The 16,846-nt window shown below is 34.3% G+C and overlaps 1 protein-coding gene across 1 annotated transcript in view; it reads left to right on the top strand.

The window, feature by feature from the left end:
• Positions 1-12,770: 12,770 nt before the first annotated feature.
• The window catches only part of LOC100785430 (probable polyribonucleotide nucleotidyltransferase 1, chloroplastic), a 64,705-nt gene continuing 60,629 nt past the window's right edge, over positions 12,771-16,846 (top strand). Inside the window, 1 exon segment of the mRNA XM_014771703.3 lies at positions 12,771-13,200. Coding sequence (XP_014627189.2) covers positions 12,928-13,200 — 273 coding nt within the window. The 5' untranslated portion in view covers positions 12,771-12,927.

Below are 16,846 nucleotides of genomic sequence, written 5' to 3'. Positions count from 1 at the left end.
AGTGTCACATGCTAACATTGCATCATAGATATTAGTAGTGGACCTCACCTTGAACGATAACTTGACATAAGCATTTAATACCACGGACTAAAAACATAAATGTTCAATTTTTTAAAAATGAAAAATAAAAATTACAAAAGATTAAAAAAATTCGCTCATTTTTATAAGACTAAAACATACTCAAATCAATAATTTTTTTAACACGATGAAATGCAGCTCCTTTCTCCCACGGGTAATACCATTGATCAATTTCATGTACACATGTCATTAATTCTGATTACACACACGTCATAAACAAATCATTTTCATGTACAGGTGTCAATGATCTCACACAAAATATAATTTATATTTATATTTATATTATTATATCTATTAACAAAAGAACGATCAACAAGCATATTTGTTGCTTTCGCAAATTTTTGGCTATTACATAATACACATTTCACAAAATGTTTCTTTCTTTCCTTCGGGCAATCCATACACTCCCATTTTGTGCTTCCATCCATTTTTTTCAAAATCAAGAATTTACGCTTTCTTCTTCCCGAGCTACCTACCTACACTACCTATACACCTCCGAGCTACCTACCTACACTCCCATTTTGAAATTGTTGGTTTGATCATAAGAGCTATTGCATTATACATGAGCTTTGTTAATTTCTATATATTTACTTATCAATTTTTTCTTAATTTCTATTAATATGTTTTGTTGGTCTGTTCATTAACAAAATAAGGTGACAAAATCCAGGCAGTTGTAAGAAAAGATCAATTGGTGAATTGGGAATCAAGTTTCAATGAGGGAAAAACTTATGCCATGCACAACTTTAAGGTGGGTTTAAATGATGATCAGTATAAAGTCTATGATCGTCTATTCAAGCTACCATTCATGGGTGGTATTGTTATTATAAAACATGATATGCCTGAGATACCTCTTAATGCATTTAATTTCAAGGATTTTGGTGAAATTCTAACTAAAAATTACCATCGTGATTTGTTAGTGGATAAACTCTTTTCATCTCAATTAGTTTATATTTTTTTTAGTTAATTGTTATTTTAGATGCTGAAATATAACTTTGATGTGTAGATGTTATTGGTGCTTTAGAAAAAGTAACTTATCAAGGGCTAACAACCCAAAGAAAGTAGTTTTTTTATAAAAGATTGGAGGCATTAAAAGTGTGTGAGTGTATGAATACAAAGTACCGATGATGTCAAAGTAGAATCAAATAAGGTTATTTCAACAAACATTTAAAGGTTAAGCATTGCTTCAAGAATAATTAAAGGTCAAGCAAACAAGATCAAGAAAAAAATAAGGCTTCAAACAATCTCATTGGTTGATCAAGTTTTTGCCTCAAAACACATTGTTTCCAACATCCAAGGCTTTGGCAATCGATTACCAGGTAGTGTAATCGATTACCAGAAGACAATTTTGAAAATCAACTTTTAGAAGGATTTTTGAAATTTGAATTTAAAAGTTGTAATCGATTACCGTTGATGTGTAATCGATTATCAGCAACGAAACTTCTGAAATTCACTTTGAGAAGTCACGACCCTTCAAAATATAATTGTGTAATCGATTATCAGAAATCTATAATCGATTACCAGTGAAGAATTTCAGAAAAAGCTTTTTAAAAAGACACATCTCTTCAAATCATTTTGAAAAAGCACGATGGATATATATATACATACATACATACATATATATATATATATATATATATATATGTATGTATGTATGTATGTATGTTTGACTTCAAAAAAGTAAGAGAGATATATTCTAAGAGAACATTGTCAAATGTTTTCTCAACAACTCTTGGGCAAACACTTGCAAATCTATTAAGATTTCATCTAGGAACTTCAAATTGTATTATCATCTCTAAAAGAGAAAAATTCCTCTAAGTACTTCAATTTGTATCATTCACTCTAAAGGAGAGAAAACTTTCTGTTCATCTTAGAAAGTCAGTTGTAATCAAAGAGACTAGTTGTTTCTAGGATTTTGAGAATTGTAATCAAGAGATGGGTTGTCTCTTGGAGAATCTTTGAACACAAGGGTAAGGGATCCCAAGGTGTGTTCAAAGTTTGTAAAGGATTTACAAAGATAGTGAAAAATCTCAAGTGAATTGCTTGAGGACTAGACGTAGGCACGAGAAGTAGCCGAACCAATATAAATCGAGTTTGTATTTCTCTCTTCCCTTATCCCATTTATGTTATTTCAATCAATTGTGTCTTGCATGTTTAAAGAACATTATTAAATTGATTCCTGCTTCTTTTTCTGCATTTTGAGTCTATCATTTATAACGGGGTTAAAAGTTTGTTAGTGGGAAATTTTGAAACTTAATTCACCCTCCATCTTAAGTTATTGAGACCACTTGTCCAACAAAGTGTTCTATTTTGTGATTTTATAGTGTCACAAGGTGTTGTAATGTTGCTTTGTTTGACCTTTTAATTTTAATATATTTGTTTTTTTTATATATGTAGTGATCACCTTCTAAATTGTACTCCGTGGGGAGATTACGCTATGAAGTTCATGGATTATTATAATGAATGTGCTAATAGTGAGTCCATAATTCTTATATTGACACAAGGCAAGATCAAAGAACATTAAGGTTGAGGGACAATTGTTAATTTAGCTAAATTTACTTTGTATCATATTTGTTTTTGCACAAATTTGCTTTTCAAGGGACCATATTTCAATTTCCAATGGCAGGTGCTTTTCCTATTTCAATTTCTAACTCCTTTTATAGTTCAAAGCTACTTTTGGACCAACAAACTCCAGAGATACAAAGCTTCAAAAAGAGGTTTTAATGCTTATCTTTTAATTTAGTTTTATTGACAAGTACATTTACATAATAGACAATGTTTCTAACTCTGTTGCATTGTAGTTTTGTGGATGCTCACTTTGAAGATGTATCAATAGATACTCAACATTGTACCCAACTTGTTGGAAGTTCTCAATTGTCTACACCATCTCAATATTTTGATCAAGAAAATTTTCTTTATAAAGCCAGTGTCAAAACTTTATCTGAAATTAATGATATAGAAAGAGTCGAGTCATATGAGCTTTTAAATTTTAAATAGTGTTTTCATATTGTTTACTTCTTTAATAATTGGAAATTATTTGATTAGGAAATGTTTTGTGTGACTATTGGAACAACTACAAAAAAATTTGTTGGACCAAATGGATGGTACTATCTCGCCTGTGGCTGGTGCAATAAGAAGATCGATTGTGCAAATTATCCTTTTACATGCTCATGTGGATACAAGAATGAGAAACATGCTTCAAAATAAATGAGTGCAACAAGGTTTTATATTTTTCCATAATAGAAATTATGTGTTTAATTAATGATATCTATTATTTGCACCAAGTTGATAGGAGCTACTTTTTTCACGCCATCCATGTCGCCACACGGGAGCGACATGGATGGGGGTGAAAAAAGGAAAGAGAGGGATGAGGAAATTTAATAGGTATAAGTTGGAAGTTGAGGTTTACTATCCGAAGGCAAATTCTATTTTTGGTTTCTTTGATCGTGAATATGCTCGACTAATTGGGATGTTAGTTGATCATATGAGGAAAGTGATGGTTGAAGTATGCATAGTGTTTTATATAAGATAATTTCATATTCATTTTTTGTCAAAATTTTTAGATAGTATGTCTTTTTATTCCTCATGGTAAATTTTTTATTGTATTGGAACACTAACTTTGTTCCGAGCTCCGTCATTGTCAACTTCTCGCTGCTCCACCTTTCACCGCTCTGGTCTTGCCGTCGCAGATCCATCTTCATTTCCTGTGATTCCTCCAAGTAATGAGAAAAACGAAACTATGTGTGAGTTTGATGAATGGACTTTACTGATTCCAGAGATTGAGAAACTATGTGTAAGTTTGATTCCAATAACTAAAAATTGCATTTGATTTTCTTTCATTTTTTTAAGTTATTGACGAGATCAACCTTTGCATGGTCATATGTCTTAAGCCTTTGAATGTTTTTTTATGCTTTTATACAATTAGTGTATATTTATATCATTAGTAGTTTGATTTTAATTAATCTTGGTTATCATTTACTAAATTCTACACAATTACTACTAAATGGATACAGTTATATCATACATTTAAATTTGTAACTAGTCTATGTGTTCGCACAAGTGTCGTATTAGATGCAACACTAACTTTGTTTTATTTTGGATTTGTTTATAATTTAAGTACATTATACTATACTAATATTTATAAATTTTTATTTATAACTCTTGACAGTGTATTTTGTGGGAAATAGTGCTAGGAATGCTTCTGTTATGAATTTTTTTGTGAACTTATCATTTTTTGGATAGACAATTTATTATATAAAATATATTGCGTATTCCAATTTTATTACATTTGATTTTCATTTATTTCTTTTCAATGATGCTTTATGTTTTGGTCCTAGAGTTTTTACAACTTTGAATACTGAGTGGTACTATGTATAATTACAATTGGTTTTCAACTCAGTTGTTTAGTTCATAAATATTTAGTAACACATGAAATATTGTATCTTGTGTTTTGCATTTTAGATGTTTTAGTTTTAACATTTCTTGATAATCTTATATTAGTTTTGGTTCTCATTTACTAAGTTCTACAAAGTTACAACTAAATATATACAATTATACTATACGTTTAATTTTGTAACTTACTACACATTTCATCAAAAGATGATCCCTGCCCCCATGTAGACTCGGGTCACATACTTGTCATCTCAAAACACTACCATGATATCACTTGATCCACCTCATTTACATATATACATCATCGTGACAATGTATTTCCCAATGCATGTACATAAACTCACAATCATAGCGATATCATAATTGAAGTAAGCATATAGACACACATACACATAGTTGTCAATCATAGTTGTTAAGTTATAAGACAAATCAGGACCCTCAATTGTTTTGATTTGATGCAATTACGTATTAAGTTTCAAATATTGTGTTTGATGATATACAGACCAAAACTTGTTGTGTATGTGTCCAATTCATCAAACACTAACACACAAGCACTGAGTATGTCATATTTATATAATCATGTTTTAGTGCTATGTTCAGTTGATCCTATGTGTAAAGTGTTTCATGTCTTTATTTAGTGGCAAATCCAAAAAATTTCCTTAGTGGGGTCAAAGAAATAATTTATACTTCATTCGCCTTTTTTATAAGACCATTTTCAAAATAATTATTTTTTTATAAGTCTCTTTTCTAATTTTTTGTTGCATCAATTTTTCCCCCTAAAGTATCATTACTTAATTGCAATTTTTTAGTAAAAAATACTAATTGTGAGAAATTAATGACATAAATTAGGTTGAAAACATTTAAGTAGAAAGAGAAGTATAATTAGTTTCAAAAAATTAAGGATAATTTTTAAAGAACGTTACTAATTAACTATTTTTCTTAAAAAGTGTAAATTAGTTGAAAAGGGTCTTAAAAAAGATGAGACAGTAATATTTTCATAGAAAAAAACTACAAACTTGTAGAAAATACACAATGTCACGATGAAAAAAAAAGTACTTGTATTTTTACAAATTATTATTTATCCGTATGCATTTTCATATGTTTTTAGGATGTCAAGGAGGTCTAGCTCAATCGATTGAGTAGGATGTTTGAGTTATTGTAAACCCCTGACATTATCTTTAATTCTTACGGATAAAAAATATATGGTTTTAGGATAATAATTTTTGTCTCTATACTTTTGGTCAAATTTGATTTTAGTCCATGTAGTTTCACATTGATTAATTTGGTCCCTATACTTTAAAAAAAATAGGAACGAGGACTAAATCAACTTATTTTTAAAAGTAAAGGAATCAAATTGATCAATATGAAATTACAAATGCATACTAAAACAAATTTTGATTGATGGTATAAGGACTAAAATATATTTTACTCTTTTATTTGTATGGTTTTTTTCATTATTAGCACTATAAAAAAGGTAAAATTGGAAAATTAATATCAATTTATTCTCTCTTTTATGTCTTGTAACTTTGTGCATTCATTTTAAAAAAATTGTGTGGGCAATACCATTTTTATAAGGGTAAAAATAAAGTTTTTTAAGTATATTCAAGTAAAAAAAAATATTATGGGGGCAATTGTTCCCATACACCTAAACATGGATCTGTCACTACCTTTAATAGTATGCTTTGACAAGTTGCTGACATGCATTTAATACCTCAATGGACACCTTCATACCAGAAGATCATCAAACGGAAGAAGGTCATTTAGAGACAATGATTAGTCTTCCTACAAGTCTATTTATACTTGAAGTTTTGAAGTGTTAAAGTCAGAGACCTGAATGTTCAATCGTTATCAAGCATTCAAACTTTTGTATAAGTTTTGTAAGTTTTCTTTCTCAAAACACCTTGTAAATCTTGAGAATAGCGACTGTAAGCTAAAGCTTAAACATACAACTATAAGAAGATAGATTTATTAAAGTGTGCACCTTACCTCAAACAAATTTTCCAATTTGTAGAAACCAAAAGTGGGTTTGTAGCAAAAAATATTGGGTTATGTGTTAGCTTGGAGATGCTAGTGAAAAACTATTTGGATTAAGCTAGAAGTAGCTTGTAAAAACAATACTTGTATCTTTGAGAAAGTTAATGGAACTTAGTGGGTTACCAATAACTAGATGTAGTCTTAGTGGTTCATACGTGCTCAACATAACTTAAAATAAAGGGACAATCCATGCAAGTGGACATAACATAATTACAAAGTCAAAGTATTGAGTAAAAACATACAATTTCTAGGCAATCCACTTCTAGAATTACCCATTCATAATACATTTGTGATATTTTGGAACAGGTAAATCCAAAATACGTTTTTGAATTACCCATTATGCTTATGAAACAACTATTATGGATATGCCTTACACTTCTAGAGTGATTAACCTAGACAACAACAAAAAGGAATGTGGCAAAAAAAAATTCAACGAAGAACATGTTACCTAAAACAACATCTTGACTGATGGGGACAAATTATGGTAGTGGTTGTCCATTACCTTCAACACAATGGTACTCCTTTACCTTCCATGATGATAACAACAAGAAAAAGGTGCACAAATGGACAAAAAAGAAAACGTGCAAGAAGAGAAGGAGAAATGGGGGAGGTACTTCGATGGTACAAAATTAGAAAAAGGAAAGGACATGCTAGGGTTGCTTGTGGTGCTCGATGAGTTTTAAAGATATTAAGAGCATTTTTTCTAGACTAAAATGCAATTTTGATCCCCTAGTTTGATGAATTTGCATCCCCCTAACTTTAATAGTTGAGAATTTTGGTAGCGTCGTCAAATTGCTTTCGTTGGTTGTCTATATGCAAACGTTGATCAAGTAATTATTAACGTGACACACTTATATTTTGTTTATCAACTACAAATTATGGTTAATAGAAATATTAAATTGATTAACCTAGGGGATTAACATTTCTTTTTAGTCTTTTGTCTATTATTTGAAAAGACTAAAATACACTTATTGAGTTATTTGTAGCCTTCTCCTCTCTTCCCCAATCCTAACATTTCCCTCAGCCTAATCACAACATTAACACCCTTGACAATACCTCCCTCACAAAATACTTACGTCGCAACAACACCTCTTTCACCTGTGACGACAACAACCTCATCGTCCACCATGCCAACCCCTGCGCCCTCCTTCCATTTGCCCTTGAAAGAGACAAAATTAACACTAGATGATATGACATCGTTAATTGACATTTTCATTACTGATGCTTTTTACAATTTTGAACATATGGGTAAGGAAATGACAATTCTTTTGTTTGTTGACTTATAGTTGAATACAAGGATGTCTTTAATAAGACATGAAAATAAGAGGCAGACAAGTTCATTTAAGGTGGTTGTGAAATATGTATGAGGAAAGGTGTCAACAAAACAAGAATCATATTATACCGAAATGCAATAAGATATCCTATATTGAGTACAATCATCCATTTGTCCACACCAACGGTTTAAATAAAAAATATAATCACAATGTGAAAGCTAAAAAGGAAGAGGCTTTATCTCTACGTAATAAAACACTAACCATTGAGACATGATTAATAAGTAAAGATTGTTTTATCTGATAGAAGTGATCATATCCTCCAAAGATATTTGCATACTCATCATGCCATTGTCCCAACTCTTTATGCAAATTGTTACAAACTAGAGACCAAAAATCTTCAACCATACAAAGTAAAGCTCTAACTGTCATATAACCATAATGACCATCTGATCTTACGTCAACAATATCTAAAATGTACAGGTGAAGATTTACATGGAATTGATTTAACATGAAAATCTTTCTCTTGCGAACTAGTTATTGGGATTATGTATTGGGTGACCTCCAAGTGGATGAATTGTCATGTATAGAATGTAATACATCCATATGCTTAAAGTAAGAAGGATGACGCTTCGTTGACCACTTAAATTTAGATGCATGACCCTTTTGTGAACCTTTAGTTTTGACCTTGTCAACAAGTGGACACATAAAAGTCATATAATGGAATGTAATTTAATGAAATTTACTTTTGATAATAATATTTCCAACTATGTCAACCTCTTTTAGACGTTGAATTATAGCATCAAATTCTTGTTGCACAAAGAATTCTTTGTTTTTATAAGTAAACCCCAAGTCATTGAAACTTAGCCTAGTCAAGTACAAATAAAGTGCTTGAAGTGGTATGCTACTTAAATCATACCTAGCTAGTTCACAGGCGCAAGGCAAACCATGGATAGATCTTATAATGCACCCACAACGAGTCATGTCTACATCAACAAACTTCATTTTGTCAACCTTATCTGCAATATGATTCAATACATACCTAGCAACAAATCCACACAATCACTTGTACATTTGTACATTAAAAGTGTGACTGACATGAATACTATGCTAAAATGAAGACATAATTTCATTATGCTGCATAATCATGTTGTTCATTGCATCCTAACATTTGCATAAACTCCCATGCTAGTTTGGAGCAACCTCTTCAAGGCCCCATGGGCAACCTCAACCCTATAGATAAATTCATACACAAACGTCTAAAAAAATGAAGATTGTATAGAAATACTTCTTTAATAGATCATGGGTTATAAGTAAAAAACTTGTTGGTTGTTTGGTTCCCCAAGTGCATAACTTTATTTGTCCATGCCTTTAGAAATCTTTCATTGTGAGGGATTAAACAAGTATCTTTCACATAGACAACAAACTCGTGCCATGGTTGACAAACGACATCAAACTTTATCAAATAGTTTTCATAGTCAAATTCTGTAGAATAATCTATAACAATACCTCCAAGTTCCATCACTTGATCCCATGCCTTTTTGGGAGTCACATATTATTTGCACCTTGATTTTACATTCTTTTCTATATGAACTTAGCACAACAAATTATTTGATTCTGGAATCAAATTCTTACTACATTCATCAAGGCTAGATCTCTATCTATGACAATCACTTTCGACAATTCATCAAGTTTGCACAAAAGGCTTTTGAAGCTTTCAAGTGCCCAAACAAAGTTATTTTCACATATCTTTATGAGCATCTTGGTGATGCTAACATAAAGTAGATTGGTGGCTATGCCACTCTTCTTCAGGTAATTACGTATCATTACAATTATTTCTTATATTATTAATAATTTCATACTGTATTGACTATATACTTTGGTTTGCTTTTGTTGGTGACACTGATGGATTTATGAACATTTTATTAGTATTGGTGCCAGGGATGATGTCTTGGCATATGAAGATACCTCTCCACGTGTTAGTCGATGGCCAAATAAGTCTTATTTGTCATTAATTCATTATAGGAAGTTAATTGATGAAATGACCATCAATAGAGTTAGGTGGACTCCATATGAGGCACATTAGATTCATCATCTTTTTGAGAATATATCTTTATTTTCTAAATTCATTCGGTTGGGTTCAAATATGCAAATTCATTTGCCAGAGAGGGACTTGCGCCAATATGGGTTTCTTCTTCCCCGACACTCTTCATTGTTTACTGATCAACCTCCCACCATATATTAAGTTGATGATAGGTGGACATATTCGCAATATCACGTGATCTACCCCAGTGCATTTAGTGAATCCAACAAATTTTGATGTTAGGGTACTATGAGTGGTTGCATAGAGTCTCACATCCTTTTGTACAACCACATGTTTATACTCTTCTCCCTGATGCAAATACGCATCAGGCACATCCTGTAGTTGTAAGTGTACAAGAATTTATGATATTAACTTATATCCTATTACATTTTTCTGACATTATTTTGTTTGTTGTTTGTTTGACAACAAATATGTCATAGAATTGGGATATTATTGTAGCATATGATTAGCCATAGGTTGGTTACTTATTGATGCATATGTTTTGACTGAAGAGGCATTAGCATTAGCACATGGAGTAACTGATGAGACAAATGTCAACTCCAACAGAGGTCCATGTGGCACAAGAAGTGGGAATGACCGACGAGGACATGGATAGTTGTATTATACACGATGAAATGCATTTTGTGGATAATTGTTCACTTTATAACTAATTTAAGACCATCATTAATGATTATATTAACTATTGACCGATAATTTGTATTAATTGACTTTGTGAAAACTGTGAGGATCTAATTTCATTATGTTGGATAATAATGATGTTGTTCATTGTATCCCAACATTTCACATACGCAACAAACTTATGCCATGGTTAACATACAACATCAAATTTTGTCAGACGGTCTTCATAGTCAAACTCTGTAGGGCAATTCATAATAGTATGTCAAGTCTCCATCACTTGATCCCATGCTTCTTTGGGAGTTACATGTTGTTTGCACTTTGCTTTCACATTCTTATCAATATGAAATTGGCACAACAAATTATGTGACATAGGAAGCACAATTTTTATTGCCTTCATCAAGGCTAGATCTATGTTCGTGACAACAACTTTCGACAATGCATCAAATATGTGTAAAGGCCTTTGAACCTTTCAAGTGTCCACATAAAGTTACTTTGACGTTCAACTTCCAAGTAAGCAAAAGCAACAAAAAATGTCAGCCTACTACATGTAACACCAACAATCTCAAGCAAAGGTAGCCTATACTTGTTGGTTTTGTACATACTATCCATGAATAACACTATGATAAATGAATTCAACAATTTTACCGTATCAGGATGTGTCCAAAAAATATCATGCACAACTTCTTCATCATTCATAAATGATGTCAATGAATATACATATCACGCTTTAACAAATTTATAAAATGTTGCATTTCTGTTATGGGACCTCTTTGAGATCTCTGTCATGTAGTTTTGGCAGTATACAATTGATGGTTGTAACATTTTTTTATTGTGCTCTTTCAATATCAGAAGACTATTTTTAGGCTTTATCATACTTTTTTTCATATCATCAAGCATTATCTTCTCATTAGTCTTTAGCCGACCAACATGTGGATGACCAACCAATGTCTCAACAACATGATGATTATGAGACCCACACAACACCTTAACTACCTATCCTTCACCATTCTTTAGTGGTCTTCCTTTCAAATTAAAAGGATAAACACATTTTCTAGGGCTATCTTTGTACCTTTTTGTATTGTCTATATTTGCCTCCCTTCTCACAACCCAAGACAACATATGTCTTACTTCTAGGTTGCCTATTTGCTATATCTGACCTCAAAATGACAATCAAAACCTAACTCAAATGCTATCACCTGAGCCCATTTCAATAACTTATCTCGAGTATCAAAAACCTACATAAACAACATGTAACATATTTTAGTCAAAGTTCACCTTTTAAGCATTAAATACATAAACAATTAAATAAATCACATAATAAGAACAAGATAAAATTACATGCATAATTGTAAATTTTTTTTACAATCTTCATTTTTAATTGTATCATCCACATTCTTATCCATATCCATGTCAACTTCATCAAACATCTTGTAGAAGTAATCGTTCTCCATACAAACTAAAATTGCAAAGGCACAAAAACAAGTTAAAAAACAAGTTTTTTAGAAAACATATTCATTATAGAAAAGACACTTCATAAGTTCAAATTAAGCTTTTGGAATGGATGTTCTGGAACCTAAAACGAGTTTTAGAGTATATAAAACATGCTTCTAGAACAGATGTTCCATAAAAGATATTAAAATTCTGGATCAAGCACTCAAGAGTAACATATGTATTTCCAAAACTAGCAGTCCACAAGCCTTTTTTAATTACTCCAGAACAAGTATTCTGGAAGACATTTTTGGCTTATGTAGTAGTCATTCTAAAACATAAATTGTCTTCTAGAATAGTCGTTCTAAAAACGTATTTAATGTGTTCCAAAACACCTATTTTGAAAGAAAATTTGTGTTCTAGATTGGCCATTCCATAATCAAAAGTCTTTTAGAGTACCCATTATTTAGTGTTCTTTGGTCCATAATAAAAGGCTTAAAAGAAGGGGAGGCATACCTTCACGTGTAGTCATTGGAGTTGGGTAGCTGTGACTTCAACGAATATGGATGCTGCTCCCTCGTGGAAGAGAATAGCTCAGAATGAAGGAGGGGAACCTCGTGGGTGGAGTTTAGGGTAGAATGGGTGGGTGAAGGAGGGAGGTGTTAAAGGTTGGGGAAGTTCCTTAAGGATAATTTAGTAATTTCAAGGATGGTGTGGGGGGGGGGGGGGGGGGGGTAGGATTAAGGTACGGGAGTGTAGGATTCAAACCCCTGGGAAGCAACAGCCCAAAGCTGAATGAGAAAAAGCCCAACGGCCCAAAACCTGAGCGCGCGTCTGAACAAAATAGCAGAAGCGGATAAAGGCAGCGCTTTCTCCTTCTCTCCCTTGTCCTCTGCGTCCCACTCTCTCTTCTCCCTCACACTCTCCACTCCCTGAAACTGGGAAGCAACAGCTTCAACTCGCTCCACAATTGAAAAACCCTAACAGCAAGAGAAGAAGAAGAAGATGCTAGCATGTCCTAGCAGCTCCCTCCATGGCCTCACGACGCTGCAACGCCATTCCCAACCATCTCACTTCCTCCTCTCCAAGCCTCTCTTTTTCCCTCGCTTAGCCGCTTCCCACAAATGCAACTTTCGTTCGCTCCTTTCCGGAAACAACCGTCGCCGTTCCGCCGTCAGAGCTTCCGCGGACTCGCCGGAGGTGCCGGAGTCTGTTGGTGTTGGCGACGGTGGTGGCCTGCAACCGTATTCCGTGAAGATTCCCGTCGGTGATAGACATGTAAGTTTGAATGCGTGAATTTCTTTTTTTTTTTCTGTTTTTTTGTTGGATTGGAGCATTTTGGTTTTGCGTTGTGTAAGTGTTGTTGGAGGTGCAATTTGAATGTGTTTGGCAGATTGGTATTTTATTATTTTTTCCTACTAGAAGGATGGTTTATTATTGTATGAAGTTGATTTTTGTATCATTTCTTTTAGTTGAAAAGGTTTCTCCTTGTCATGAATATTTCTCTCTCTCTCTCTCTCTCTCTATATCTATCTATCTATCTATATAGTTATGCTTACTCTTCTTTCTCTTTTATCTCTTTCTATCACTAAGTTTACGTGTCTACCAATCTTTTTTCTGGAATTAAGTTTTGTACGAGAAAATATATATGATGGGCGAAAATGTGGAGGGAATGGTAATCACCAACAGCAGAAGGATAGCAATTCCTCCATGTGTGTGAAGTTGATGTCTGTATATGAAATTGAAATCTTCTTTCACAAATCTATTGTCATGAAAGGTTCTTGCTTTCAACGAAGGTGAATGATTACGTGGCTATGCTTGCCCAACTTATTTTTTTTGGCTTTAAAGCCATTTTGAAATTAGAAATCAAACTAAGAACTTTAAAATAAAGTAGAAACTGTTCGACAGTTTTTATTTCTTTTAGCTTAAAAGAGATGGCCTGAGTCGGAGCAGGGAGAGAGAAGCCAATTTTTTTTTGAAAGCCTATTCACCCAACTTAAAATTTTTTTTCTTCCTTTTCTTTTATAAAAAAAAAGTTATTTGATTTGTTAAGAGCTTTTTAGAAAATGTGCTTGGCCTTTGCTTCTCCTTTCACTTTCAAAGAGAAGAGAAGCCCAACATAGCTGGGGCCAGAAACTACCTAGAAGTAGTTATGCTTCCCTTTTGTATCTCATTGGAAGATTATCAAGATGGGGAATATTTTTCCTTTTAAACTATGTATTGCCCTTGTATTGTACTTTAGGTCTAATTGAAAGTATCAAGGGCCAAGGTTATCAAATTGATATCTAAGTTGTGAATTGTCAAGCTAATTTTTGAATCATGAATCATAATTTGTATCGAATTGTAAGATTTAGTTACAATGAAAAATAACTTCAAATATATTATAGTCTATATATAATATATAATGATCAATTTAATAATTTAAACTAGAAATATATAACACAACTAAGGCATAAGTCTCATAAAATAAAAATATTAGTTATACTTGAGTTTGTGAAGCCTTTATTTTGGAAGAATGGGAAAGAAACAATGAAACAGCCAAATAGAGTGCATGCATTGAATGATTAAGTGACAAATAAAGTAGTGAAATGATCAAATATGATGAGTTTAGAAGTGCTCCTTCAATTCATTTTCATTTAACAATTTTAGCTTACATGATTTCAATTTTTTTCATGAGGATTACTGAAAGAAAAGTTACAAAAGAAAAAAAATTGTGAATTGTTGAATTATGTGATTCATATTGGTGATGTGAAATTGCAGCAATTCATTTATGTATCATAAGATTCAAAGTCATTCGAGATTCTTCTTATGATATGAATCAATAACAAGTTGGATAGCATCGAATCACGGATAGTAAGATTCTAATAATTATGATATTCGAGGTTGACAGTGAAAAAGTTAAGGATTGCTAGCTGTTTCTTGTTGTAACCATGGGAAGGAGAAGTAGTCTTGGGTTTGTTAGTATGTTGCCTAAATAAATAGTTGTTTTAAGTTAAATGGCTGTGAAAGTTTTCCCTTGGAACCTTGTTCCCTATGGCATACTTAAGAGTAAGGGAGAGCGAATGGACCACTGTGACAAGAGGGAGGGGTAGACAGAGAGAACGTGAGGCAGTGAGAAAGGATCCCAAAACAAGCTACACCGACACCAGACTCGGAAATTGGCGGGACAAAGTTGATATCACAACGTTTTACTTCACAAGATTCCCGGAGCACACAACAGAGCAGGAGCCATGGTCCCACTTCAAGAAATGGGGGGACGTCGGGGAGATATTTATCCCCAAACACAGAAACAAAGGTGGCAGACGTTACAGTTTTGTAAGGTTTAAAGGGGTATCTGACAAACGTAAGCTAGAGAGTCAGCTAGATAACATCATGGTAGGTGGACTGAAGATGCATGTCAATGTCCCAAGGTATGGGAGAAGAAGAATGATATCTGAGGAGCACACAGCCAAAACCAGGACTCAAATGGTTGGTCACAATACTCAAATGGCAGCTGCACGATATACGGCAATGCACTACAGGAACTTGCCTATGTCATACGCGAAGGCGGTTTCCATTACCAAAATGGCCGACGGACACAGGAGGCACTTACAACCCCCACAATCCAGTTTCGATGAGTCCCAATCCTCACTCCACCTCGAAGTGGCAACGACGGAGCGTAAATGGTACACAGACGCTTGGGTGGGTCATTTAAAAAAATTGGGGGCTTTTGAAAGAATTGAGGAGGACTTACCATGGGAACTAGGGATCAACGTTGCGCCGAAATACATCGGTGACGACATGATCCTCCTCCTCGGGCTCTCGGACTCCAAAGCAGAGGAGATTATCACGGAGGAATTCCAAAATGGTACATCTCCATTCCACACATTAGAAAAGTGGAACCCGTCGATGAGGCCAGGACACAGGTTGATATGAGTTCAATGCTGGGGCGTACCTTTAGAAGTGTGGGACATTGAGAATATCCGAAAAATTGTGGCCACAGTCGAAGACCTCATCGAAGTAGACGACAATGTTGACGAGCAGAGAAGGCTAGACAGAGCCAGAATTCTTATCAGAACTCCAAGGAGACCTCTGGTCCACCACTCAGTCGTAGTTCATATCGGTGGGGAGGTACACAAAGTGTACATCGTCGAGGAAGGGTGCACTGATATCGGGATGAGGACCTCGCCAGGCCGCAGTGCTACGGACTCATCGGAAGAGGTTGAGTCCGAGGATAGTGACATCAGAACAATGTTTGAAGCGCCAGAGACAACCCTTGATTTCCAGACCGGGAGAGCCAGCCTTGGCGGGAAGCGAAACGCTGTTGACGATAATCGCCAGACGTCGCCTTTACTCGACGGTCATCGAGCCATGGAAAACCCGCTGGATATTACACCATGTGCACAGACTCACCTACCCAGTACCGACAAGCGCGTGCGAACAAATGCCGAAAAAGGAAAGCAGCAGAACTCGAAGAAGAGAAATACAGAGCCCTGTATCGATGAGGATGGCACATGCAAAGCAACAAAGAAGAAAGATTGGGGGAGCAAAGAGAAGGTGTTAGCCACAGAGGAGTGCATAGGATACACAAGAAAGGAAATAGCTGTTTTGTCAAAAGAAGGACAGAGGGATTTTGACTAACAAATCGCCAACGGGCCAATTAAGCTTTCAAAGGGTGTTCCTCTGGAGATATGGGATGCATAGCATTTCCAGACTTTGTTGTCGACATTTGGAGAAGTCGTCGAACTCGACGAGGAGACGGCGGACCGTTCGAGATTGGATGTCGCGCGGATTTTGATTCGTACAAAGGAGAATCCTATCTTCTCCAAATCGATGGCGGCTAGGGTCAACGATATGGAACACCTTTTGTTCCTGAGGGAGGAGGTATCACGACCTAGTGGAAAACGGTGGTGTCGGCCGGAGTTGGAGGCTTTTCCGCCATCAC

Source organism: Glycine max, chromosome 19 (genome assembly GCF_000004515.6).
Source record: "Glycine max cultivar Williams 82 chromosome 19, Glycine_max_v4.0, whole genome shotgun sequence".
Classification (NCBI taxonomy): domain Eukaryota; kingdom Viridiplantae; phylum Streptophyta; class Magnoliopsida; order Fabales; family Fabaceae; genus Glycine; species Glycine max.
Note: the sequence above shows the minus strand (reverse complement) of the source record. Positions and strands in the feature narration are given on the sequence as shown.